A 26,668-nucleotide genomic window follows, 5' to 3' on the forward strand; every position below is an offset into this window, starting at 1 on the left:
ATTTACACATAACAAGGTTGTCATCTGTAAACCCTACACCTGCCAATCTATTTGTTGGGAAATATGGAAAGACCAAAGAAAGAAGAAAGACAAATTTTAAGAGCAGATGATGAATCTGAGAGTAAAGCTGCAAGAGTGAGAAGAGGAGCTGAAGCTGGAGCACAGGAGATCTGTCCAAGCAGCAAATTAACGTAAATAAAGTCGAGGACAGACTTGAATGCATGATAACCTGCAGCCACAAAGTAAACACACTTTTGCGAAAGAAAAGACACATTAACACACAAACTGCATTTCCTACCGTAAAGCATTTCACAAAAGAGGATGAAAGCATGGGAGGAGCCGCACAAAGCCAGTCGGACCGTTATATTTCCAGCTCCGTTCTCAAGTGCTAACACAATGAAACCGAGATGCAGAGCCGGGCCGATGCCAACTCCGAAAGCAATTCCTCCTTTTCTCCCGAGTAGCTTGTCAGAAGATTGAGTCTGCCACTCCATTCCATTCACGGCAGCTTTCCATATTTGAGTGCTTCTCGGCACCGACCCTTTACTGCACTTTAATTAAGGTTTGGCGTGCGTTATACAAATAGAAAATGCTTAAGAGTGCAGACAGGCTCACATCAGAGGAGCTCCCCCCCTTTTACTTTTTTTCAACAACAAAAGGAAGCCCATGTTTTTGCGTCAACAGATGGTATTTACTCAAATTACAGACATCAAATCAGGTCAAGGGTGGGATGCTTTCTTTTGCGAGCCCACTGGCGGCCCGATAGAAAGCAGAGATTCTATGTGCAAGTCCGCTGAGATACGAGTAATTAGAGATTGGTAGCGTTATTCATCGGCAGCCAAAATCCAACAGCAATATCTTCTGATCTCTAAATGAGAAGTTTCCCCAGCAGAGCTTTCTCTGAAATGAAAAAAGACCCGTTTGCTATTATTCCGTGATCTAAACACAAAAGCACAAAGATCCAACCCTCATCAGGCTGTACAGTCGACTACGGCGTCCTAATTGCTTTGATTAGGAACAATATGTTTCTCGATGTTCCTCTGGAGAGACAGTGCCTTGCAGAGAGGTGTGTGTGTGTGTGGGGGGGGTTTACTGGGACGACCGGAAAATGGGCCAGTGCTCAAAAGTGACACTGTTTGTGATCTGCATGTGCTGAATGGAGCTAAAATATACATAAGCGAAACGCTCGCTCCTGCCCAAGTCGCACAGTTTCAGCCCCGAGTTTAAAGATTCAATCCCACAAAGACGTCGTGCCTCGTTTCATCGACATCAACAATCTCACTCGAAATAAATCTCGAAAGAAAAGGCATCACAGCATAATGCGGGAAAAAAACAAAAAACAGAAATGAGCATCAAACGCCACCAGAGCGCTTCCCAGTATTTCAGCTGCTCCCTCACATTTCAATAAATGCCTTTGCTGCATCAGCCTGAGCTTTTCTGGGCCCAAATTGGAATCATCAGTTTCCAAAATAAACCCGTAATTGCCGGTCCCGTAATGAGAATGGATCCCTAATAGACGTTTCTCATCAGCAGTGTACCTGCAGCCCAGCGTGCAATTACCTGGAGTGTTTACAAGCCAGTTCCAGCCTCATATTTAGTGTTTTCAGACACCGAGGATGAGGTCATTACTTAACTGAATGGTGTCTGGAGGCCAAATTGGAGAGTGGGACTCATTGGTTATTTGGTCAGAAGCAAAGAAAAAAAGCTGCAATGTTTGAGGAATCGTAAAATAATGGAACTCAAACATTACCAACATTCTGCAAGTACAGACTTTTACAGAGAAAGACCTCTCAATTTAAGAATAACAATCACTGGTTGTTTATGTTGTCATCAAAGTTTGTGTGTCTGTCACCAGGATTACTCAAACTTGGTGGAAAGTTCCGATATGAGTCAGGGAATAAAGCATTAGGTTTTGGTGTGAATCCGGATCAGAGGGCTGATCCAGGATCCAGATAAGAGTATTTTTTCAACCTTCTGTGTTGATTTTGCCAGAGAATAATTCATGGATCTTGTTGAAATGATTAAGGGACTGATATTTATGAGTTTGGGCCATTTGGTGCAGATTCATCAAGATTCATCAATTATTCTCTGAGAAATCAATTATAATGGGAAAAAAGCTAAAAAGCAATGTTCAGGAAAGTGACAAATAAAAACCTGTCTCTAAAACTTAACGGCATCTTTGCCGACACATACTGCATCCTGCCAACACATTTCTTTGTAATCCTTCCAGTTGTTTTTTTTTCAGCCTGTTCACAAACAAACACAAATGATAACATGGTCTCCCCGGTGGTTCCACTGATAATTTTCAAAAAACAAACATTGAATTGTTACCTTAAAAAAAATGGTGAAGCTCCATTTTGGTTAAATTACATTCAATTATTCTACCTTTGGTTACAATGATTTCTTTCTGACACTTTCGAGGTATCAAACTTCCTGCAAAAGGCACTTTTATATATATTTTCTAATATTTCAGTACGTCACGCTCCTCAATTCATTTCCAGTGCAGCCTCACATCAAAGTGACCTTATAAAAAAAGGAGAGAATAGGACAAACCTCTGTGTCATTGGTGGCCACAGGGCTGAGTGTGAAGGTGTTCATTAATCCAGAGCGGTTTGCCATTATTCCATATGGGAGTCGCATATATTACATCTGAAAGTCAGTGGTATTCCTCTTTAACGCAGGACCAACTGTTAATGTGCCCAGGGACAGATTATTCCCATTAAATGTCGAACTCGTTTCACATTCAATCACATGGTTTAGCATATAGGTGTCCCGAGGACTCAAAAGAGACATGTATGAAAACCGTATCATTTAGGAATATTAAAACACTGTAGGCATGAACAGACAATACATAACATCCTTGTAGAAATACCAGCAACCAGCATTACTCATTTACATACAAAGTATGGACCATGTCACATTATAATAAAACAATGTGTTCAATGAGAAAACCACATTTAAGAGATACAAGATTTAACCTTTGACCTGTAGGGGGAGTGAAGACAAATCCATCACCTGACCAAGCGCCATTTCAAAACACTAGGGGGCTTTTGCAGAAGTTTTCCAGCTGTCCTGTCATTACAGTGAGCTTTCCACCCAATGAGAGGGGATTTTAATTAGAAACAAATCAAAATTTTGCAAAATGGAAACTCTTTTATTTTCAAAAAAAGCAACAGATTACACAGTAAACTTTCAGCAAATGCAATCCTAAACCGAAACTATACTCACATTCGGGACTTCAAAAAAAAAAGAAGGAAAAGACTCACATACTTACACACAATCTATTTATAATATACAAAAAAGAATACATAATAAATATTAAAATGGCCACAAGAGAGAAAAAATCGAAAACAATCAGTAGAGAGCAAATGTAGGGAAAGTAGAAACAAGACGGTGTGCCTTAAATGTCATTTTTTTTTGTCCTTTTTTTTGCTTTGTTTTTACAGTTTTTTACAAATTGTGCAAGATTTCATACTAAGGCTCTGGTCTTGAAGTGACTGTTGTCTGATCCACGCAGCACGCACACACACACGCACTCTCTCACACACACACACACTCACACTCACACACTCACACACAGTCCCTGTGCTCTGAGCACTCTGTGGGGTGTAGCAAACCTCTGCAGAATAAAAATGGGCTGCTCAGTGTTATGGCCTGTGATGCTCATGGGAGTGGACCAGCTTTAAAAAAAATTGGACATGCACTTTCACATTGATGTGAAAAAAGAAAAAGAAATAAATCTCCCTTTTGCATCTTGAAATAAAAAAAAAAATCTTTAGGTATGAATTAAAAAAATAAACCAAACAATCAAGAAACATGACAATATCATAACCATTAAGGCAAGAACACCCGGAGTGGCATCAGCAATACTGTAACAATATGATAGTGTCTAGGTACATGGATATGATGAAACATTTAACTACTTCTTCAATGTCTTTTTTTAAGCACAAGGTCGTTATTAAAAGCAATTTATTTTTCCAAAATCCAAACATCATTTCATTTTTTTTTTTTTCGTTTTTTTCATTTCCGTCCTCTTTTTTCTTATGTCAAAGGTGATAAGAAAATAACGATGCCGGACACTATAGGGACATATGGATCGTAAAACTACAAGAAAAAATCATTTCTAGCTTTTTAAGTTGCGACTTCAAAACCACACATTGTAAACCCCCCCACACACCCCGAACCGCCCCATTCCCCATCGTCGTAGTTAAGCCCCCCCCCCCCCCCCCCCCCCCCACACCGCCCCCAGGAAATGGAAATAAAAAGATCATCACTTACATTAAAACCATTTTTATCCTCTTGGGATGGTGTAATCCAACAGTCACTAAGTTTTTGCTTTACTTACAGCGATTGTGTGGTCTGTTGCAAATTAAAGCATTCATTGTTTATTTTTGGGGAACCCCCCTGCCCCCCCCCATCCCCCCCCCCCCCCACAAAAAAAAGGGGAAAAGTTGTCCTTGCAAACGCAGCCGTCAACTGTTGACCAAAAAAAAAAGCTTCTTTACATCTTCTCTTTAGTGCAACTCTTAAAAATGTTAAACATTTCCAGTGATTCCTTGAGAGGTATCATTTCTTTGTTTTGTCGTGTTTTTTTTTCTTCTTTTCTTTAAATTTTACACCTCTCAGAATAACGCGTCTTCAAATTATCCAAAGAAAGAGGTTTAGTTTTCATTGTTCTCGTCAAATCTTTTCTCTTCATTTTTTCAAGCTTTTTGCTTCTCTGCATTGGCAATGGCCTTCCAACAACGTCTGTTTACTAGAACATAAACACAGGAGGGGGATCCAGAGAGACCTCCTGCGCATTTCCCATTCCCTTCAGCCTCCATGTTTGATACGTTTCACACTCAATCACCCCCAGCGGAGCCTCGTGATTGGTCGTCCACCTTCCACCTCTGAAAAAAGGGGTTTGAAGAAGGAGGAACGCGAGGAGAAAACTGGAGGATGAAGAGAAGAGAGATAGAAAGCGAGAGTGCGCTGTACAGTGGGACCGAGCCCACATCAAGATCAATCAGGGAAATAGAGACATAGATGAGAAAAAAGCCACAGCAAAAACCTTCATATAACGCAGTAGGGTTCCCTTGGTAACCTGGATTTTCTGCAGTAGAGGAGTGTGGTGCTGAAGCAGCGCCGGAGCTCCCGGTTGGAGAAGATGCAGATGAAAGGGTTGACCCCCGCCTGGGCAAAGCTCATCCACACGGCTGCCGTCAGGTAGCCCCCAGGGACCACGGGGCCCCTTGCAAACACCCGCCAGTAGCAGGCGACCAGATAGGGCCCCCACAGAGCCAGGAAGAAAAACGTCATGATGTAGAACATCCTACTAATCCTCTTCTCCGTTTTGAACTCATCTAACACCAGCAGGCGCCTGCGGCCCGCTGCGTTGCTGTTCTGCCGGATGCCCAGCAAAGTAGGCGGGGTGGGGCCTCGGCCAAATCCAGCCAGCCAGTTGGCCGCCGCCTGCCCGCTGGCCCCCGGCCCGTGGAAGGTCCAGTTCTGGCTGACGGCAGGCACGAACTGGACAGGCTTCATCTTTCGACGGTCGTGGACGAAAAAGATGAGCTTGAGGTAAACCAGCTGTGTGGCCAGGAGGATGAGCGCCAGCAGGAGCATGAAGCCCAGCGAATCGTTCGCCCTGAAGGAGCGGTGCTGGAATGTGCACTGGTCCTCCTCCCGGATAAAAGAGTACGTCCCTACATCTAGCACCGGCGGGAACGCCATAGCCACCGACAACGTCCACACCATGCAGATGACGGCGAGGCAGGTCCAGAAGGTCAGCCTCTTGGTGTAGAAACGGTGATGAGCGATGGCCAGGTAGCGGGTGACGCTGACGCAAAACAGCATGAACGCCGTGTGGAAACAGGAGAGCACACCCAGGAAGGCGATCACTTTGCAAGTCAGCGTGCCGTACGTCCAGGTCGACCCATTCTTGACCGAAGTGAAGACGAAGGGAAAGCAGATGGCGGAGCGCAGGATGTCGGAGGCGCACAGGTCCAGCAGGAAATAGTAGGGGGCCCGGTGCAGGCTCTTGTCTTTGACCAGCAGGATGGAGATCAGGAGGTTTCCGACCACGCCGACGCCGATGATGAAACCCAGGGAGGTCAATTTGAGGAACGTGGCGAGAGGAGAGACATTCTGCAAGATGGTGTGGTCCCCTGCATGACTATAGTTCGCCATAGATGGAGGAGGGATCATAAAGATAGCGGAATAGCTTCAGCCGAGTATCATGATCTAGAGGTGGCGGGGGGAGGCGTTAGATCCATTTGGCGATGTGCTTTGAAGAGGTTTCCAGGCATATAGGCAACCTCTCCCCTAAGGCATCCTTTGTTCCTTTGTCTCATCACACCTAAAAAAAACAAAAAAAAAACTGAAAAATGTCATCCACCCATCAGCGTTCGGTCTTACACAACAGCTGCATTGTTTTCAACTGCACTTGCACACATTCTAGAGATAAGTCACAGCCTCCCTCTGCTTCCCTGCCATTTATTTATTTATCTTCCCAACATTTTCACATTTGGAGTGGCACAGCGCCTCACAGCAAGCGACACAGACAGACAAGTGATGGAGCCTGATTAGACCAAAACCATTCATCTGTGACAATCATTTGATTTGCGTCTGGATCCTTGAGGGAAAATCACGGGTGTAAGGAGGAGAAGAGAAAAGGCACAACCCAGCCTCCATTGGGTTACAAAAGAGCCATGTCTTCCCTGACATGTCGGAAAGGGAGAAACTAATCGTAACCCAAAAAACAAGGGCTTGGATTGGACATTTTTTCCACATTAAGAGGGGGGACAAATCCTCCTGTTCACACCCTCCACCCTGCAGAACAGAGGAAGCAGCGGATGCCTTGAATAAAACTCGCCCCTGTCTCTATGCTTTGTGGAAAAATCCACGGAGGGCGCATGCATAACACAGAGCATCCGTGTTTTTGTCTGATTAAAGGTTAACTGGATTAACGTTGATGAGCAGTGCTCTCATTACAGGGGCGTTAGAGCATTTTTGTCTTTTTTTTTACATTATAATCAGGCAGAATTAAGACTAATAAGAGACTACACTGACCCTCTGAAGCGCATTTCCACATAAATGTTCTTGTGATCATGAGGATGGATGGAAATGGATGGGAGAAGTGACTACAACAACCCTGCTGGTAGCAATATTGCTGAACATCCTAAGCAATACCCATTTTTCTATTGTCTAGATAATTGAACATAAAGGCTAAATATCAATGCCTGGCAGTGGGGTGTCTACTTACGCGTTTTAATGCGTCCTCCGATTGTCAGTCGTGCTTTTTTTACGCGCGTCTGAATCCGATGGATCCCAGTGAAAAAACACAGCAGGGTAAAACCATCGTCCTTGCGCCCCGGTCGGGTGGATGAAGCACAACGGCGCAGCGGGTCCGCGCGTCCATTAGACTAGAATTACCACAGTAATCCCCATGATGTCCCCGCTATTTGTATGAATTCACCCAGGGATGGAGACGCAGCCGGCGCCACACCAGACAAGGCCGGTAAAAAAAATAAGAAGGAAAAAAGAGAGGCGAGAGAAAGCGAGGGATGGAGAGAGGGAGGATGGAGACACAGCCGATCACCAGATCAATTCAAATCCTACCTGTTGATAATCCTATATCGTGTCCCTCCTATAGGAGGAATTCACGTTGCACTGGTCCCGTGTTTTTTAGCCGTTTTGTACAAAAAAAGCCTGCTTTGTTGCCTGCCTCCTTTTTTCCTCCACGGTGAATATCCTACAGTAAACGGAGCCCAGTGCGCATGCGCCCCGCATCCTCCTATTTGTGATCCAAGAAGCGTCTCGTCTCTTGTTGCAGCAGCAGCTCTCTCTCTCTCTCTCTTTCTTTCTTTCCCTCTCGATCTCTCTGTGTCTCTCTCTCTGTAACCCTCTCTCTGTCTCTGCCTTTTGCTCTCGCCCTCCCCGTCTCTCGCTCGCTCTCTCTCTCTCTCTCTCTCTCTCTCTCTAATGGTAGCATCTGCTCAATTGGGATGGTTACGCGTTGCAAGTACTTACGTTTACTCTGGTAATGTGTAGTGTAATGGATAACTTGTATCACTGTCAGATACAGAAGAATGGAGGACTTTATTGTCTGTCTTGATCTTTCACATATCAGTCAATTACCAATTCAATGTCAACGAAATGTCTTTGTGTTATCCCTTTGCAAATACAAATAACAATAACAACAAAAATAAGAATAATGGCTAAGTGAAAAGGGTTAAATTGGGCAGCACAGTTCACCTGAAGCCAGAACAACTTCCCCTCCCTGGAACTGTATATACATAATTGACGAGCACTTTGTGCACTGTTGTTCGTTCTGCCCGGGTGCCATGATAAATTCATAGGATTTGATTTCTCAGCCATGTATGGAGGGGCCGTGATGTCACAAGTGAACAGCGATTCATGCAACCCCATGTACACACACGCATACATACATAAAACACAGCATGTGCAGGGGATGGCTTTGTATCTGCCTTATGAGACATGAATTAATTATTATCATGCATGTAGAGGAATGTGCTGTGACAGGGGAGACTTCTATGTTTTATGATTAAAAAGACATTGATGCAGATGATGACCACTCTCTCCTTTTGGCACAGACCCTGTCAATACAAATTTTAAAATAATACATAACACAAATAATACTTTGGTTGACAGTGAAAAGTAACTCAGGAGAGGTATTTCAACAGCTGACAGGACTTAAGTAACATTTCAAGATACAGTATTCTGAGATATAAAACGAAAAGTAAAGTGTATTATATTTCTATTACTCAAAAGTAACCAATTATATTTACTCAAGTACTGGATTTAAGATACAGTGTTTATGGTTTACTTGAGTGCTTTACTTAGAGTGCAACATTAAATGCCACATACTTTCGCTTTAATTAAGTACAGCATAAACATCAGTCACATTTGTAGTTTTTTTATTCTGCAGAACATTTAGGAATACTTGAATGCTTCTTGATACTTTAGATGAAGTTAAAATCCCATTAAGCTTTAAAGAGAATTTGATAATCAGCCATAATATTCTAACCATCTAAAGTAGACTTACCACAAGACACAAGTTTGTGGAACAATGATAGATGCTGCTGTAGAAGCCACAAGTACGTATATCAACTGCATTGTGAGAACAACTTGTTGTATTTGTGATGTCAAGGAGGAAAAACTACACTATCCACAATCCTCAGGTGTGATAGTGATGTCTCTGATTGGTGCAGCTGTTACCATGGAAATGTTTACCACAAACCTGACGCTACCATTGGACGGTTCGGCGTAACATTGCGTTTAACACAGTAACCATGCTGCTGCTTTCTAGAGAAAAGAGTCTAAAGGAGTGAAATCAGAACGAGGTGAAATTCCAGAAGAGGCTGGAGGTCGGTGGGGTTGTTGACATTATGGGATGTGTAGTATCTTCACCCTTAAAATAGTAGTGTACACAGTCTTTTCAATTTTTCCGTTTTTCAATATTTCTTTGCTCCCAATCAAATGTGTTATGACAATTCACAAATCATCTTGTTGCTGGTCGACCTTGCTCCAGGGTTAAGACACTTTTCATAAGGATCTTCTGAAAGGAATTAAACTGCAGATCATTCATAAATCAGATATATCAGTTTATTCTTCACAAAAAAAGCAACAGCAACTCCACTACTGTCATTTAACAACAAGTGTGATGTTGTGCCTCAAACAATGACAATGTTGTGTTGAACACTGCAAACACACACACACACATACATCAGGGGATCACAGTGGTCACTTCATGTGTGTATTCAAAGCATCCTCCGGGTGTGGGGGGGGGGGGGTATATAGAGACTGCAGCAGTCTTTTTCTTTCCATATAGAAGGCATCAGTGTTTTAAGGGCCGTAATCTCAGCAGTGCAAGACGATAACAACAAGTTCCTGGTTTCGGACTTCCTGGATGTTTCTCTCCCCTTCCTCTTCCTCCTCCATCCACGTGGTCTCCCCTCCAGCTCGACGCATTAATCCCACTAAGGCACGTTTGTTATTATCCGCTCGGACACAAACCTTGTGCCAGAGGGTCCAGTGTGGGAGAACTACCCAGGGAGGGAGGGTGGCTGGATGGGAACGGGACCGGACGGTGCAGCGCCGCGGCTCCGTCACAGCTGTCCGTTCCGCCTCCGCGCGTACCAGCCGAGGCCGGCGCAGCAGCCCACCACGGCCAGGACGCTGAACAGGAGCAGGGCCAGCGCGTCGCCGGCGTCGTAAGCCTCCGCCGGGGGGATCAGGGCGAGGACGAGGAGACAGATGACCGCTGCGGCGTTCGGGAGCCGAAGTCTGGAGTCCATGGTGGAACTTTTTTCCGCTGTTGCTGTGTTGACGGCGCAGAGGAAGCTGGGGCGCATGCGTAAAAAGTCATATGACAGCGGCTGGACTTCCTGGTGCGCTCGGCCAATAGAAGAGCGTCTCACCTGTTTCCTGTGGATGCCCCCCCCCCATCCCCTCCTACTCTTAAAGCGTCACTCCGGGTTTTGTCCTTAATGGCACAATTGTCCTCAAATAAAAACACAAACTGATCCTCGCCCCCAGATCTGAATTATTCCAGCAGTGGATGCGAGACACGGCTCCATTCATCAGTGAGTCGCCTGCTGACAGATTGTCAGTGCGTCTTGTCGCCGCCCCTCAGGCCCTGCCATAAACAAATGAGCCTATTTTACACCAGTCAGGCTCATCAGCAGCTCGTGTCTGCAGCTCCATATTTCCTCCGGAGACAAACTGGTGTTGACATGCACACACTATTACTGTGTGTATGCGTGCAGCACTTGTTGGTCAAGGGCAGACCAGGAAAACAAAGAGCCATCACAGGCACAGGACGAGTGTTTCCCACGTCATACAGTAGATGCTAGTCCCTGTGTCAAGCTCTGTGAAGTTTCCTGGTTCCTTTGATCTATTTCGATTTGCACAATGTGAGAATTTATCATCAACAGTGTCGGATTAATCGGGAAAACTAGTTGTTGGTGTCAATTTCAAACCAATCATTACAGTTTTACAATCAGCTCTAGAGTTTAACTTCTCATGTTAAGATGCTAAATGTTACGCCTTCAGACTTCATGTCCGTCCCCACAACACATTTTGTTTACAGTGTCAATGTTTTTTCCCACATTCCGACATCAAAGCACAGGAAAACATCAAAGTCGGAACACAGACTTCACAATGGGACCTTCATTGGTCGGGGATCCGTGGGAATCTGATGAGTAACTTGCAAAATAATGGGTAAAACAATATATATTATTAAAATATATATATTATATCAATTCACAGGCATAGTTAAAAATCAAGTCATTGATTGGTGAATGTATGTATTTTTTTCTCGGGCTCAATCAGAATTGAAAATTATTTTGTTTAATTTATCGCCTGTATGACACCACCTTTAAGCCCTTCACTTATGCTCAGATAACTAGTCACTAGACACAGAACTACCTAAGGCAGCTGTACACATATAGTCAATTATGCACAAGTTGTCAGTGGCTTTGCTGTTTTTAAAATGTGCCTACAAATGTTTTAACATGCCATAGCCACAAGCTGGGCACGTTGTAGTGGAGGAACAGATTGAAAGCGACAGGGGCACAGGACCTTTGATGTTCATAGAGGTAACGGTTCAGGTCAGGGAATGGATCTTTGCGGGTGCAGGCAGGTGTAGATTTGCAGATATGGACCCATGGTCTGCTTTGTCTCACTACACCTGCAATCTCCTGGAACACATTGAACGTGCTTCCAATCATTTGTGTTACAAGGTCTGAACATGCCAACATATCGAGTTGTTCGTCTCTCAGGCCTGTGGAGATGGAGCTGGTGGCCTGTTTGTAAGGGCTTATATCTATTTCTGTGTGTGCGCTCTCCTGGGGCAGTGTGCCTGTAATTTAATTAGAGTGCACAAGCCAAAGTAACAAATATTGACCTTGTGAGGCTGCCATACCTCTGTACCTGCCTGGCTCCGACTGAGGAGATGAATCGGCGCACGTTTTCCTCTGCTCTCTCTTCTGGCTTCCTCGTCGTACACACGCTCTCTCTCTCTCCTGCCCCTGCTGTCAGTTTGGCAATTTGTCTCCCACACACACCGGTGCACGGCGCTGTGAGTCCTGTCTGATCTCTGCGGTTGCATCGGGCCGACCCACAGTGCAATTACAAGCTCCCTAAAGAGCTTCCTGTTCACAACATAAATCACAGAACAATGTCTGTTTATTCGACCCTGATCAGCCACGAGATGAAAACAGTCGTATACGTCCGATTTTAAATCTTTATAACAACATAAAACCCAACTTCAGAGATGCTTTTGATGTGTTAAGACATTGGAACTGCACGAACACATACACACAGCAGCAGCAGTAGCAGCCCAGTTTATACCCTGGATCTCAGAGGTGGTGGTAATTGATCAGAGGGAGGATGAGAGAATATCCAGAAAAGAGAGTGTTTGTCTTTGCGGGCCCAGACAGTGACATTAATCTTTGCTACTTATGTGATCTGCATCGTAATGTGCTGCTCGGCACACGACCGCCTCGTCCATAAATTTATACACTAGAGAGAATCAAAAGGTCTGTGCAGCGAAGATGGAGGTGCATAGGTGAGAATGATGTATTTTTCAAGCTGCAAACTGTAAAAGTTTTCTTTATAAAGGATAAAACCTGTTTTTCGACATATTTCGCCGAAATGGCCAGCATCTGTTGCGTCTGTTCCACTATAGCTTCTGTAGGCAACATCTGGTGAAGCATGTCTATTCTAAAGCTTGGAGAGCTTCTTCTTTCCCTTTTACGTTCCAACAAACGACTCCCCACTACAGCAGTTGTTATAAGAAATTGAAAACAATGTGATTTTAACACAAGTTGAACCTTTATTCCGAGAGCACCGTAAAAAAACGGTATCTCCTAGGGGACGGTGCTGAAGTGTTGATACTTATTATGGTATGTTCCATTTAAACTGGGTAGTACATATCAAGTACCAGATTTACCTGTGAACAGCCGTCAACTGCTGAGTAAAGGCCTGTGCTGCTATGCTACATGCTAAATTTAAGTGATTTCAAGTAGTTTAAGATGAGATGATTCAAGATAAACTGAGATGAGATAAGATAAGTTAATTTAAGATAAGATAAGATAGACTTTCTTGTATCAGTGGATTATTTTGCCTTGGAAATCAGTGTCTGCAAATATAAAAACACAATTTAACACAACAATTATATTTATCCATCTCACGTTCATCTCCATACAATTGCAATTTACATATATATTATACATATACACAGATATTGCCCCAATCAAATTATCAAAAATGTCATGACAATACATATTTAATGACACAAACTTTAATTTTATAATGGACAATTTCCTTTCATAGATATTCTTTTCAAACCCTTTTAATATTTTGCGTCTTGGCACTGTTTCGCATCTCGTTTATTTTGGCCGCTCTGTAGTTATTTGTCCCCAAATGCTTTCGCAGGTGAGCAGAGGGCGGCTTTTCTTTACTTTTGTGAGCATCATCCATTCTCAATTACTTCCCACAACAATGGAGACAGAGTTCCACCTTCACCGGGCCGCACAAAACATCTCTCCCTGAAGATTAATTATGTTCTGAGATTGGTTTCTCAGGAAACACTGAGACGCTGACCCTTTCAAGCTATTGCTGCTTTTGTGGCGGTTCAGTGCACCATCCATAATGAATTGTACTGTGAGGGACATGACAAATGGATTTTTTTCTCTGTCTTTTGTGGCAGCGTTCGAGATGTTAAAGTACTTAAGCGGGCCTGAATCAACACCAGGAGGAAAAAAGAAAAGAGAAGAAAGGGGCCGCACGCTTCTGCATGTTGGAGCGCGCTGACTCACACGCCGAGGATGTGGGATGAGCTAAAAACACATCCCAAACCTGCAGAAAAGACGAATGACGCAGCGTAATTATCCATTCGTATTGGAGGCTGAGAGGGAGTCTGAGGGTGGATGCTAGAAAAAACACGCACATCTGAGTGTCATGCTGACATGTTGTATAATACTTGAAAGGGTAATCAATTCATCCTCGTATTGTTGCCTAGCTTCTGCAGGGACCCAAAATTTGCGTGAGATGATTTGAATAATTCGTCATCAACACGTGGTTCTATTTATAAGTGAGGCCATGTTTGTGTATTTAAAATTTGAGTTCTGCCTTCATTATATGCATTAAAAAGCCATGGTTTCAAAAAATCCGAACCACAATTAGCCACTGAGGATGTGAGAGAGGATTATGCAGATTTCTTTTTAAATTTATTTGGCTGATTGAGGTTAGTTACCCATGAGCACTGGACAGAATAAAAAGAACAACACTATGAGGAACCCTGGAAACCTATAAAGAGATGTGATAAATATATTTGAATTTATCATGGTTTTTTTTTAAAGCAATTTCCAGTTCCTTTTGGTTCTCTTACTGACATGAATGAAAACCGCTGGCTGCCCCAGGAGTAGAAAATCAAATAGGATCAGATCAAATAAAGTCAGTTTGATCAGAAATCTTTTTTGAAGCATCCTCTCCGATTGATCTATGAAATAGATGGATCTCTCTTTTTTATTTTTAAATAACTATAACTATGTTTGCATGGACAGCAATACTTAGACGACTGATCTTTTTCTGCAGACATTATTTTGATTACGATGTTACATGAGTGGCTAAAAGAAGTGTGGTACCATAGAATAGCATTACAATGCATAGTATAGTGTTAGGGTTATTGTAGGGCCGTCTGGTTGTGTGCCTGTCAGGCGAGGTGAAGGGTTAAGAAAACACATGGACATGTGAGCAGCTCAAAAGCATCATGGCGGCTGTCAACACAACAAACAGAAACTGCAGCACGTTCCAAGAGGAACGGGTAAATGTGCGACCCAGAGAAAAGCTGTCAGCTTCGTTACAGCTGGAAACACGGGGCTAAACTGGATGAACTGCAAGGACAAATGTTTTGGGATGAAGTTAATGCTCTTCAGCAGAGTTTGGAAGCCCAAGAGAGGGATCTTACGCAGGCAAGTCTTGCAGCGAGTGAGCTGTTTGCTAAGAAGCTGAATTCAATAGATGAATGGATTGTTGCTGCTGGGAAGCTGCAAAAAGTTTTGTCATTTGTTTCGAAGAACAGATCAGGGTTATGGTAAAAGACGTTTTGGAAACACTTAAGGACAATTCAAGAACTTTCCCTCTGGCCTGATAATCATCACCCAACTGGACATTTGAGTGTGTGGGATCTTTTCCAAGTTTGATACAAGGAAAGAAGTCGTCGCAAGCCCTGCAGGGCAAAACCAAAGATGAACATTGTGATGGAGCAAGTTGTTCTCACCAAATCGTCATCTTCATCATCGTTATCATCTGCAGCAGACGCCTTACCAAAGAGAAGTAGTTCCAGCCATCACATTATAGAGGCTAGTGTGATAGTAAGGGAGGCAGAGAAGAGAAGCATCATCCATCTTTATATACAGTCAGTGGTTTACAAGTACATTCAGAGTTTTGAGAAATTCAAAATTTTAAAGTGGCAAGGCCAAACAAGCAAAACAAAAATGAGTAATAATTCTCTTTGGGTTTAACACCGCAACCATTTCCTTTTATATTATTAATCGATTTACTTTCCTTTGTTAACATTAAAATCTGAAACAATGCAGCTTAAGATATCTGTTTTTAAAATGAAATATCAAGAAGCCCTTTTAGACCGTAAAAATATCCTTGGAATATTTTCTAGTCTAGTTTTTATTACTCCAACACATGGTTCATTTGCTGCAGCATATCGGTAGAACGCAATCAAATAAGGCTCAAAGCAGCTTCATATTACTGCAGCGCTCCCAGAGAGTTACTTAATGGCTAGTCATAAGGGCGCAGCCACTATTTCCTCATCTCCTTCCCATCTCCTTTACGTACGGAAATGAGCGGAAGCAGAATTGGTCCCTGAAGGTTGTCGCATAGGGCTGGAGTGTCTCCCTACAGCATCACACTGACACATACATTTAGAAAAAACAAGCATCCCCGAAACAATGACTACTGGCCTGTCAGTAATTTATGACACAGCATTTAATACAAATCATAAAAACTGCATCTCAGTTGTAGTTTACAACTCATAACACTTTAGAAGGCTCTGTGGGCCTGTATATATTTTTCACATATCAGGTGATGAATCTAACAGTCATGTATTTTTCTTTTTTTTCTTCCCCTTTAATGGATTTATAGTGTTTTGGAAAATGGTTCGACTGGTTTCATTTCATCAGCATCTATTTTCCTGATGAGCTCTGGCAAAACAAAATAGATGTTCGCTTATTGGATGGGGGGGGGGGGGGGGAGATGGAAGATGGCGCTGCTCTGGTTTACTCAAGGTGGTCAAGTTTTCCCTCGGCTTCGCACTGATGTGAAGCCTGCGTCAAACGCGGCCGACAGCTGAGCACGTCACGGTTATTCATGGCATGTGAACGCGTGCACATGGATATGCATGCGAGATTGATAGCTCATCACATTTGCTGTCATGGTGTAAATGTCACCTCTGTAGCTCGCCATGATGAACGCAATCATGTGGTTGGTTCATCATCTGCAGCGTTCATTCCCAGGGAGATGTTTGCCCGAGCACGCACGCACACACATATGGACACACACACACCCACACACACACACACGACCCACACACACACAAGAATAGTAAACGGGAACATGAAAAGCGTCACAGGTTCCAGAACAGAAAGGTCTTGAATCATAATTGCATAACCTTTCATGCTGTGTGTGTGTGTGTGTGTGTGTGTGTGTGTGTGTGTGTGTGTGTGTGTGTGTGTGTGTGTGAATGCTTACCTCATTAGATACTGTACATTTAAGAAACTATATTGATTGGTGAATTAAAAGATTTATACCACTATTAAATAACACTCGAGCCAGACGATAGTTTGCTTAACTTAGCTGCCACCATGTGACTTCATGTTAACATTAGATTGTGGTTGTGATTAAAGATTTAAATTTGTGAGTTGTGTAGAGGTGGTGGTTGGTCTTTCTTTTAACCCTATGACCAGTTTTAATGCTAAACTAAGTTAAGCTACTAGCCTGCCGGTTGTAGCTTCATACATAGACTGTTTATAAAGATGGCGGACATATCTGTTCACCCAGAAGTGAAGCCATCATGTCGATTCCCCCCTGGTTGCTGGCTTTAGTAGAGGTCACAAACCCCTCCTCCTCCATGTTAGTGGATGGGACGAACTAATAAGTCAAAATATAGGTCAATTATTTTTGGCCTGTGTTAATTTATCAATACATGCACAAGTCAGTGTCAACTGTCAATTATTGTGTTTTATAGAATATCAAATAACAAAAACAATCCAAACTTAACTTAACAGACAAATTATGAATTTCCAGAGGAGGACTGGTTTATGACCTGTACTGCATCCAGATGTTTTCACTATCGTGTCGTCCATCACTCTGCTCGAAAGCCTCACTGCGATTCCAATAGATAATCAAGTGCTAGAGTGGCTGCAGAGGCTTAGACTCGTCAATAACAGCGTCATCAATACAACCTGACATTTGTAAAGTGTGTAAAAAAGGAGAGAAGCAAACCTCTGTGTGATTCGATGCAGTGGCATATATCACAGGCCCTATAACATTTGCTGAAGTCGTGGTCACGTCCAGCAGCCGAAAAAATACCTCCCTTTTTCTTTCCTCCTCTGCTTTAGTGGTTGCACCTGTGCCTCACTGTCTCTTGGGCAAGACCCCCCCCCCCCCCCTCCCCAACACCGCCTGTTCTCGCATGCATCACGTCAAATCTCCGCCGTAAACAACCTATTAAGTGACCTACTTATCTGGGCCAGTTCTGCTGGCTCACTTAGCCCAATTACTCTGCCGGTGGAATGTCTACTCGGCTTCATTCTGCCCTTACGTTTAAATCAATACCTCTGCAGAACCAGAAAGTGCTTCGGTGGGTTGGCCCTCTCGGCAGCACCTCTCACAACACCATAAACATGTTATGTCAAATGAGGGCTTTGCAGAGAGATGGTGCAGCTATGTAGCATTTCATATTACCTATTTTATGAGTTTCTTTTTTTGCTGTGTTGTCGTTTCAATGAAGATGGAAGATGTATCGGAGCCAAATCTTGTATCCGACACACTTTTCTGGGAGCAGCCTCCCAGGCCGGGGAAGGTTTCAGGACGTCAGTTCCATTTACTTATGAAGCTGTACCAGTGCATTTTCTGCAACCGAGCCGTCAGTGGCTGTCAGTCAGGGGAAATTAACAAGTCTGCTGATTGCACTGCTGGTAATTACAGAGTGCAGCTGGAGCAGTGCTGTGTCAAGCCCCGCAGATATTTTAAGCTGACGTCTGTCCTTTCTCCGAGCAGCCAGGTCACGTAATGCTCTGCAGTGGATCAGCAAGGGGCTCTGGAGTGGCCGCAGACCCTATCTGTAACCCACAGGAGCGCCCGGCGGTGTAGTCATGGTGGCGCAACTGGAAAGATGACATCGGCACAGGTTGATTTCCCACAGAATCCAATGTACTTTAGCGAGACTGTGAGTTCTTACCTGCCTGCAACAAGTCCTCCTGGATAACTGCTAGTGAACAGCATAGCTGGCGATGGTGCTGTAAGGTAAAACTGAAAGTTTTTGATCCCCGAAGGTAAAACTCTCAGGGTCTGCAGCAGTGTGTTTCCAGTGGTTTAAGGGATATGTGTGCAATATTGTCCTTAAGCCTGAGAACATTGTTTAAAAACCTAGAGGAATCATGGACTGAGTGTTTTCTCATAGCAGCTCTAACAAAGGCTGTTTGTACCAAATCACCCTGTCCCCCAGCCTCCTCCCTGTCTGTGTTAGAGCAGCTGTACACTCAGTAGACTCAGGGCTATCTGCCAGGGAAAGGCAACATTAGGACAATGCAAGTGTCCTCGGTGGGTTCATTAGTCCACAGGCACTTGAGGCTTTTGCACCGTCCAGACACACATTCTGCACATAAGAAAACAAAACTTAAAGTACAATCCATCCTAAGATTTGGACAAATTCAAGATGGCATCATCTGCATATTGCTGTAGAGGTAATTTGCAGTTGTGTCTCTTAAAATCGAAACGCTGAATAGGCAGGAGACGGTGAGAGCTTCTCTCTTCTTCTCACTTTATTAAAGAAGGATGGTGCTATTTCCTGGAAACACAACTCATTGTGTTCCAAACTTAACGAAAATACTTAGATTGTACATTTCATTTCCAATCTGCTGACATATTGGCTGACCTAGTTTCTCAAGTAATAATTTGACATTCAGGAAAGAAGCTTATTTGCTTTCTTGTTAGATGTGGGATGAGAGAGCTTCTTATTTCCGGGAGACTTGTCATCATTTTGGGGTTGCCAAGCAACCAGGCCACACGCTGGGAAGTGACTGTGCTTGGCCAAGAAATAGTCTGGCACAAAATATGAGATTTCCTATGATGCTGAACTAGACTTTATGAAGTAAAGCTTATTTTAATCCAATTTTTAGATTTTGTAAGTAAAACTTTGGCTGAACAAACCAATTGGTGATGCAGCTTTTTATTTTATTTGATTTAGACAGACTGTGGTTATTCATTATCATTAGTGTAAAAGTTTGAAACATTTCAACTTTTCTGTCGTCTCCGTCATCTGCCACTTCACACCCTCTTTTTGCATTATTATAATATCCTCTCCGACTGTGTATAGAGATGGACGTCATGAAAAGTGAAGCCGAAGCATTTTGATTGCTACCTTGTGTTTGGCTGCGATATGGGTCATATACCTCAACTTCGCCATGTTAGTGGATGGCATATGGACCAAACTAAAAAGGGAAATATATGTTTAATTAATTTTCTCTCAGATGGTTATTAGTTGTGTTATGCTATCAAAACACGTGACGTTGCTCTCTGGGATATTTAAGCTTCATTACCACATTATGGACAGTAGAAGAGGTGCGTCATCAGGTTTATGATCCAAAGTGAGAAGTGCTAACATGCCATAAAGCAACACTGTCAATCAACTTGAGGGTTGAACTAAATCATACGGTTGTCTTTATGTGCGGCAAAGATATTATCTTGACACTTTGTGTGTCGCAGTGCGTAAGATTAATGTTTTCACTAAATATGTCAGAGAAAAATAATGGATGCTTGACCCCCACATTGTCAGACAACCATATGAAGGCAATGCTCGCCATCCATCTCCAGCGAGCTCCCAGTCGCACGCACCGACACAACGTAACGTCAACGCACAGGGACGTTTGGACACTATTTCAGCCGGTCAGCCAGACTCAGAGTAGGCGGGCCCGCTAGCATCTCAGGATGCCCCATTCCCCTTCTGCAACAAACACACTAATACACACACACATATTTATCTCAGCGCTCAGAACTCTCCAGCCTCAGGCAACTCTGTACTTGAGTTTGTCCTTTAAGAGAGTCTTCACATTTCCAAAGGAGTGAATCATCCCATTCAAACCGCGAGTCAGTGCATCATTTGTGTCTCCTTAGTCTCTTTAGAAATCTTCTTGCCCCCCCCCCCCGCCCACTTTTTTTTCCAACATCTTCTTTTCAGCCAGAGCAGCACAATCATCCCACTCAAACAAATCCCAAATAAAGAGCCTGCCAAATTTGTTATGATGTTTCAGGCCACATGACAACTTCTCGATAAGGTGAGAGATGCAACATCAGCATCACAGCTCCTTCGTCACAGGGGAATATTTCCTTTTAACTTCCATTAACTGGTCTGAGTAGACGTAGATACGATATGGGGGTGTGTGTTGGTGGAGTATATTTTTGGTCATTTAATTGTGGTGAGTCAGCTGTCCATGCATTAGTCACAGCTCAAAGTAACAGCCTTCAGGGGCTGCCTGGTCAAGACTAAACCAACAACGATATAAAGAATCCTTTGGAAAGCGTCACTAATGACCACATATTTCTCTATTACCCATAGTGAGTGACTTGAATTCTAGAATGTTGCGAAAATGATACTTCTCTTGGGGATTTGAACACACCGAACTTTGGGATAAAGTCCGCACTTTTTTTATGTCTGTAATTCCATTTAATTTAGGGACTCTGCCCCCTAGTGTTCGATGCATGGATATGCATCTAAAAGGATATAGAGACGCCATTGCTGCAATGGGAGAAAGGCTAATGTTGTCGTCTTTTGCATCACGGTTACGTAGAATATGCACGTGGAGTACTATCAGCACAAGAGCATTGTTTTGACGTTATTAGTTATGTTATCAATAATCTGTATCTATTGATCTTTACAAATAAATGTATTTAATATCGAACTTGAACTTTAGGAAATATCCTCTTAGCGAATTTGTTGTAATGCTAACTCCCCATGTTACAAAGTGCAGACAATCTGTCGGATATATATATGTATATAAATGTTTTTTCACATAGATGGGGCTAATTACAGGAGGGGAGAAGTTTCCTTCCTGTTGACTCGCATGCAGAGCTAATCATGATAATGAGAAGCTTTCATCCAATAATATTGTTACTGGACATTCGGTAAAAAAAGAAATAACATTTCACCCTCGAGCTACAAACCAAACATCAGTGCCTTTCTTGGAAGAAGACCAGTTGGCTTAGGGTCACTGCTTCAGTTTAGCTTGAACCTTTCATCCGGGGGCAAAGTGCTACATAATTAATTCCTTCTCTCTCCTCTGCCTTGCGTTGGAGAGGCAAGGGTCGCCCCGGCTGTCTGCACTTTGTGTTGCGCCTTGCATTCTTGTTTTGTGTGTGTCTGTGTGTGTGTGTGTGTCCGACAAGGCCACGTAAGGTTCCCTGAGATGGTCCCAGGAGCGCAGAGAGCGAGAGAGCCAATGTCAGGGATTAAAAAGCATAATCCCCGCCGCCCTGTCACATCATCACAGGAGATGTTTTTTGAGTTTCATTTGGAAAAAACACCACATCAAACTGAAGCCCCACTGTACTTCCCCCCCCCCACTTTCTACCTTTAATTAATTTTGTCTTTCTGCTCTGCCTTCATTGGTATGGTGTTGCCATCTCTGCCCGCAGGAAATATATACAATGCAAAGAAATAATGGCTCTAACTTTGCTTTGTCTGGTTTCTTCGTAAGCCTTTGCTCCAATCTATAAAAACATGATTTTGCACACAAGGCTCGCATAGATTTAGTAGAGTCCTGGCATTGATTGGAGATGCAAATTGCCAACCCGTGAAATCCTTCAGGCCAATTTCCATATACTCCTTGCTCTAATAACAAACAATAAAAAACAGAGAGCGAGGGCGGTGGAATAATATATTTTAACAATGCTGAGCAGGAGAGAACAGTGCATGGACCGAAATGAAATCTCCTGCATTAACCTCTTAGATTAGAAGTCACAGCAAAGCCGCTGCAGTCTCTCTTTCCCGTCGAGTTTTATGACTGAGCGGCTGCATTGAAACCGGGGCTGTCATTTGACTTCACTGACTTTTCTATCAAACAATACACAGTTACTCGTGAACTCGGGTGAATCCTACAGGTAAATACACTCATATCCCATAAATCTTTATATTATCTGAATTCCTGCGTCCTGCAGGAGCACCCTTTTTCAAGGATTATCCATTTTGCACAGAAATATAACAGTGGCCTCCATTAAACAGAGATCCAGATATATTGACCCCTCATTATGCTGGTTTAGCTTGTTTACGCCGAACCAAAGATGGAATAAGGCCACCCCAGTGTGGGAACTTAAGCCGCATCCATACAAATACATTTTTGGTTAAAAAAAACGCTTTAAAAACAATAATGATCCCTGTCCACACAAGGGTTTGAGCTCCGTATGAGTTATAATCCACATTTATACCAACACACTTTAAATGAATATTCACATTCCGCGCCAGGTAATGAAATCATCGCCTTAGGATTATGTCGTACGACAACAACAACAACATAATAGTTATACTTATTAATACTTAAGGGTAAATAAACATATGGAATGATCAACTTCAAACGTAAAAATAAACCATCGTGATTAGTGAGTGATTTCGGGCACAGCCTGTGTCTACGTCCATTCGTATATACAATCTATGTTTGTGATGTCCGTGTCACCACGCTGGCTTTATACACAGATGTTATTCAGACCCTACGACTACTCAGGTTTATAGCCGGCTACTGTCCATGGCTCCTGTCATGAATTTCATACTGACCACATGTCTGGGCCTTGCTCACGTGCCAGGCACCATGAACACAGAGAGCGTTCTTAGCCAACAGCTGTTGACCCCCGGTCTGACCTGGAAGACTTGTGGGAACCTCTGGCACTTGGTCGAGCACAACCTCACACACACACACACAGACACACACACAAACACACACACACACACACACGGCATGCACGTTTTATTCTATGCGGGGAGTGATATCAGCCTGACTGAACGTTATTGAGACCCAGAGGACTACATTCACTCAGGCATGCTCGCTCACACACAAACACACATGCGCACACACACACACACACACACACACACACACACACTGAGGTAGCTAGTGGAGCAGGATGCAACCTTGAAAAAGCTCTGCTCCCCAGGGTATCTCCCTAAATGGCCTGTTTGCAAGAGCAGAACAATGCTCATTCACTCCATCTTTTCATCCCTTCCTCCATCCCTCCATGTATCCAGGGAAAAGTAAGAGTGAAACCTTGGTGCATGAGCCATGAGCTCTGTGGAGGATGATTTCCTGGGACTCGTCACTGGGACACATACTATTTGACTTGGGAAGCCAAAGGAAGAGCAAATTGCACCATTGACATTAACCTACTTCAGAGAAGTTATATTGAATAATAACTATTCCAAAATGCAACATTATCTTGTAGCCTCAACTCCACACACTGGGAGGCTCTGATGCACACAAGCATCCATTCTCATCTTCTTGATTCCCCCCACCTTGTAAAGGTGCAAGACTGTAGACTGTATTTTAAAAGATGAACAACTCGTCTCAACTTCTTCCCATTACCCACTTATGAACCCCAAATATTATAATATTCTATTCTTCTTTTTACAGCATTAGCTTAAACTAACTAGCTCCATAGACTGTATACAGATATGGATGTACACACCGGAACTGAAAAGTGAAGCCAATGCGGAAGTGCTACAAAGTGCAATACCACAAAGGGCCACCAGGGGATATTTTTTACATAAGCAATTAAAATGTCATGAGCTAAATTTCCTCCTTCTAATAGGTGGTCCAACTGAAGGCAGAGGTTAATTCCATATTAGGATTCAAAGAGTGGTCGGTTTGGGGAGTGAGCTGCAGGCAACGTTGGCGAGAAATGAGAATAATGGAAGGAATAGACTCAGAAACTGTGTTTAAGTATTTATCAAGCTCGTAAACTTTGGTTTTACATGTTGCCTAAATGACGACTCACAAAGGTTTGCGACGGCTTTTATCGTGCGTCCGTTGCATGCTGATATTGATGGGGGTGGTGGTGGTGGTGGTGGTGGTGGGAGGGGGACACCTCCTGACGCCCACCGGCATCGATATCATCGCTCCATTCACTTTCCTAAGCTCCTTTTTGTAAAAAGGTTCATCTCAAAAAGTCATGCAAGGTTATCTCCACCAAGGTACAATCCCAGCCATAATGAGGCTCAGGCGTGGAGCAGAATAATAAGGGCTGGGATACTAAGCTGTGGCCTCGGTTGGCAGCAAATCAGCTCGTACTCCGACATTTGCAACGTTAAGTGATGTCTGGCTTAAGGAGCTTGTTTGACAATCCTCGTATCAAGCGCTAAGACATCGAGGGGGGGGATAATATAGCTGCTGATATGAGGTGTGATAGGTTACTGTGATTCCATATCACAACGTAATACATCTTATCCAAGCCTTTTAAAGCAATGAAGGGTCCTGTTCTGGATTTGCCTGTTAGCTTTTGTGTTTCCTGCACGATTTCCCTGTTTTACATTTTCTCCACTGTCATGTTGATTTAGGCCCCGTTCATGCTTCAGTTGCACTGGACCACAGCACAATGACTCGGCACCCACACCCGTGACAAGTGATACGCTCTCTCTCTCTCTCGCTCTCTCTTTCTCTCTGTCTCTCTCTCTCTCTCTCTCTGTGTTGCTGGCTAGGTTCTGTCCTTGGCTCAACCTGCCCCCAAAACGAGTATACATTTGCATGCATTAGCGTTCTCCTGTGGCCTGCCTGCTACCCACTGTGCCGTCGAGTCTGATTAATGATCCCAGCGTGCCACTTCTCACAGCAGTGGAGCGGGCCGCCTGCCTGCGCTCACATCAAACATCTGAATGTGGGCGAAAATGTAGAATTTTATCCGCTACGATTAAAAACCAAAACATATGCTCGCAAACAGAAATACGAGCAATGCATAAAAGTGTGTATGCGTTTTGCGTAATCACATTTGTGATCGCATGTATTTACATGCACTCATGCCCAGATATAAATGGACACGCGTCGCTGTTTGTCATGCAAGGACCAGTATTTTCTGTATGAATGAACGCACACTCATTTCCACAGACCGCTTCCTCCCAGGAGTCGAATAAGGGTCACTGTTTATTTATTGTGAAATGAGGCTCACAAATAATCTAACAGCCTGCGATTGTATACAATTAGAAAACATTGTATACACCCAACTGTAAATGAATGTATGAAATCAAAAGAAATGATTACGAATTCAAATGTGTAAATAACATTTTGAACCTTTAGAAATATATAGTGCATGTGTGAAAAGGTTTTCATTAATTTGCATGTGTGCATGCACTTTTTACTCACACAAAAAGATACAACTGCAGGCTGTAAAATCATTTCACAAGCTAAAAATATTAGTGACCCTCATCTGACTCCGTACGCCCGAGGCTGTCACATTTCAAATGAAATCACAGAACTTTCTCAAAGACACCATTGCACAGCTGACGTGATCTCATTCTACCTATCGGCTCGTTTTACATTTCAAATGAAGCGATAAGGACACGGTGCACTTGAAGACTACTTTTAAAACGAGATGTGGCAGAGGACAGACAGATCTTTGAAACAGGACCAGAGACGCTCTATCCAGTTTACAATACTTGCGTGTTATTCTTTTCTTCTTTTCCTGGTGGACAGTGCTTGGGTAGTAAATTGTATACTCATGATAAAGGGCAACACTATTAAATGCTTGCAACACCACTGCAGGGGGTGACAGTACTGGACATGCACACTGGACAGAATCCTGTAGCCTACACATGTAATTTAATAAAAACTCAAAGCATTAAATCTCTTTGATTGCTTGGCAGAGGGAGTGGGTGCAGCCGGAGAGTGAGGAGGTGGCGACCGTCCAACAGTGCACTGGACCAGTGTGCCATGACACAGCGTAACTCTGCAGTATGACATTTAAAGGACCTTTTAGCTGCATTCACTTCACTCTGTAAATTGAAAAACCTGTATTTTTGTTCAATATACTTTCACATCAAGAATTCATGGATTCTAGACTGTAGGAGATCTGGAGCACCACATGGCTGCTGAAGCCAAGAAGCCATCGCTCTTCAGTGAGAGTGTGATCATGCATGTTTGTGTTTGGTTATCCGTGTGTGTCTGCCTCACGTCTGCACCTGCTTGGGTGCATCCAGACAAATTGACCAACCATGGCTATGTCACCGGGAACAGTCAAGCGCTGTGTTTATTAGCCGTTTGACTTTTATTCCGAGGCAGAGGCGGGGGGTCGAGTGGAGGAGAGAAAGAGAGGATGATGGGAAAGACTGATGGGATGGAAGGTTGGGGGTAGCCGTGGAAACCCTCCGTACGTCGGCCCGGGCGCGAGCTGC

At 43.4% G+C, this 26,668-nt stretch overlaps 2 protein-coding genes across 2 annotated transcripts; both read right to left on the minus strand.

Annotated features, from left to right (window-relative positions):
* Positions 1–4,449: 4,449 nt before the first annotated feature.
* gpr85 (G protein-coupled receptor 85) lies at positions 4,450–7,832 on the minus strand. Its single transcript, XM_062382378.1, has 2 exons — positions 7,247–7,832; positions 4,450–6,340 (listed from the first exon to the last, which is right to left on the minus strand). The coding sequence occupies exon 2, from the start codon at positions 6,187–6,189 to the stop codon at positions 5,056–5,058; it is 1,134 nt and encodes a 377-aa protein (XP_062238362.1). The 5' UTR covers positions 6,190–6,340; positions 7,247–7,832; the 3' UTR covers positions 4,450–5,055.
* A 1,763-nt stretch (positions 7,833–9,595) lies between these two features.
* Positions 9,596–10,373, minus strand: LOC133949102 (small integral membrane protein 30-like). Its single transcript, XM_062383283.1, has one exon. The coding sequence runs from the start codon at positions 10,356–10,358 to the stop codon at positions 10,113–10,115; it is 246 nt and encodes an 81-aa protein (XP_062239267.1). The 5' UTR covers positions 10,359–10,373; the 3' UTR covers positions 9,596–10,112.
* Between the last annotated feature and the right edge of the window lie 16,295 nt (positions 10,374–26,668).

Source organism: Platichthys flesus, chromosome 23 (assembly GCF_949316205.1).
Source record: "Platichthys flesus chromosome 23, fPlaFle2.1, whole genome shotgun sequence".
Lineage (NCBI taxonomy): Eukaryota > Metazoa > Chordata > Actinopteri > Pleuronectiformes > Pleuronectidae > Platichthys > Platichthys flesus.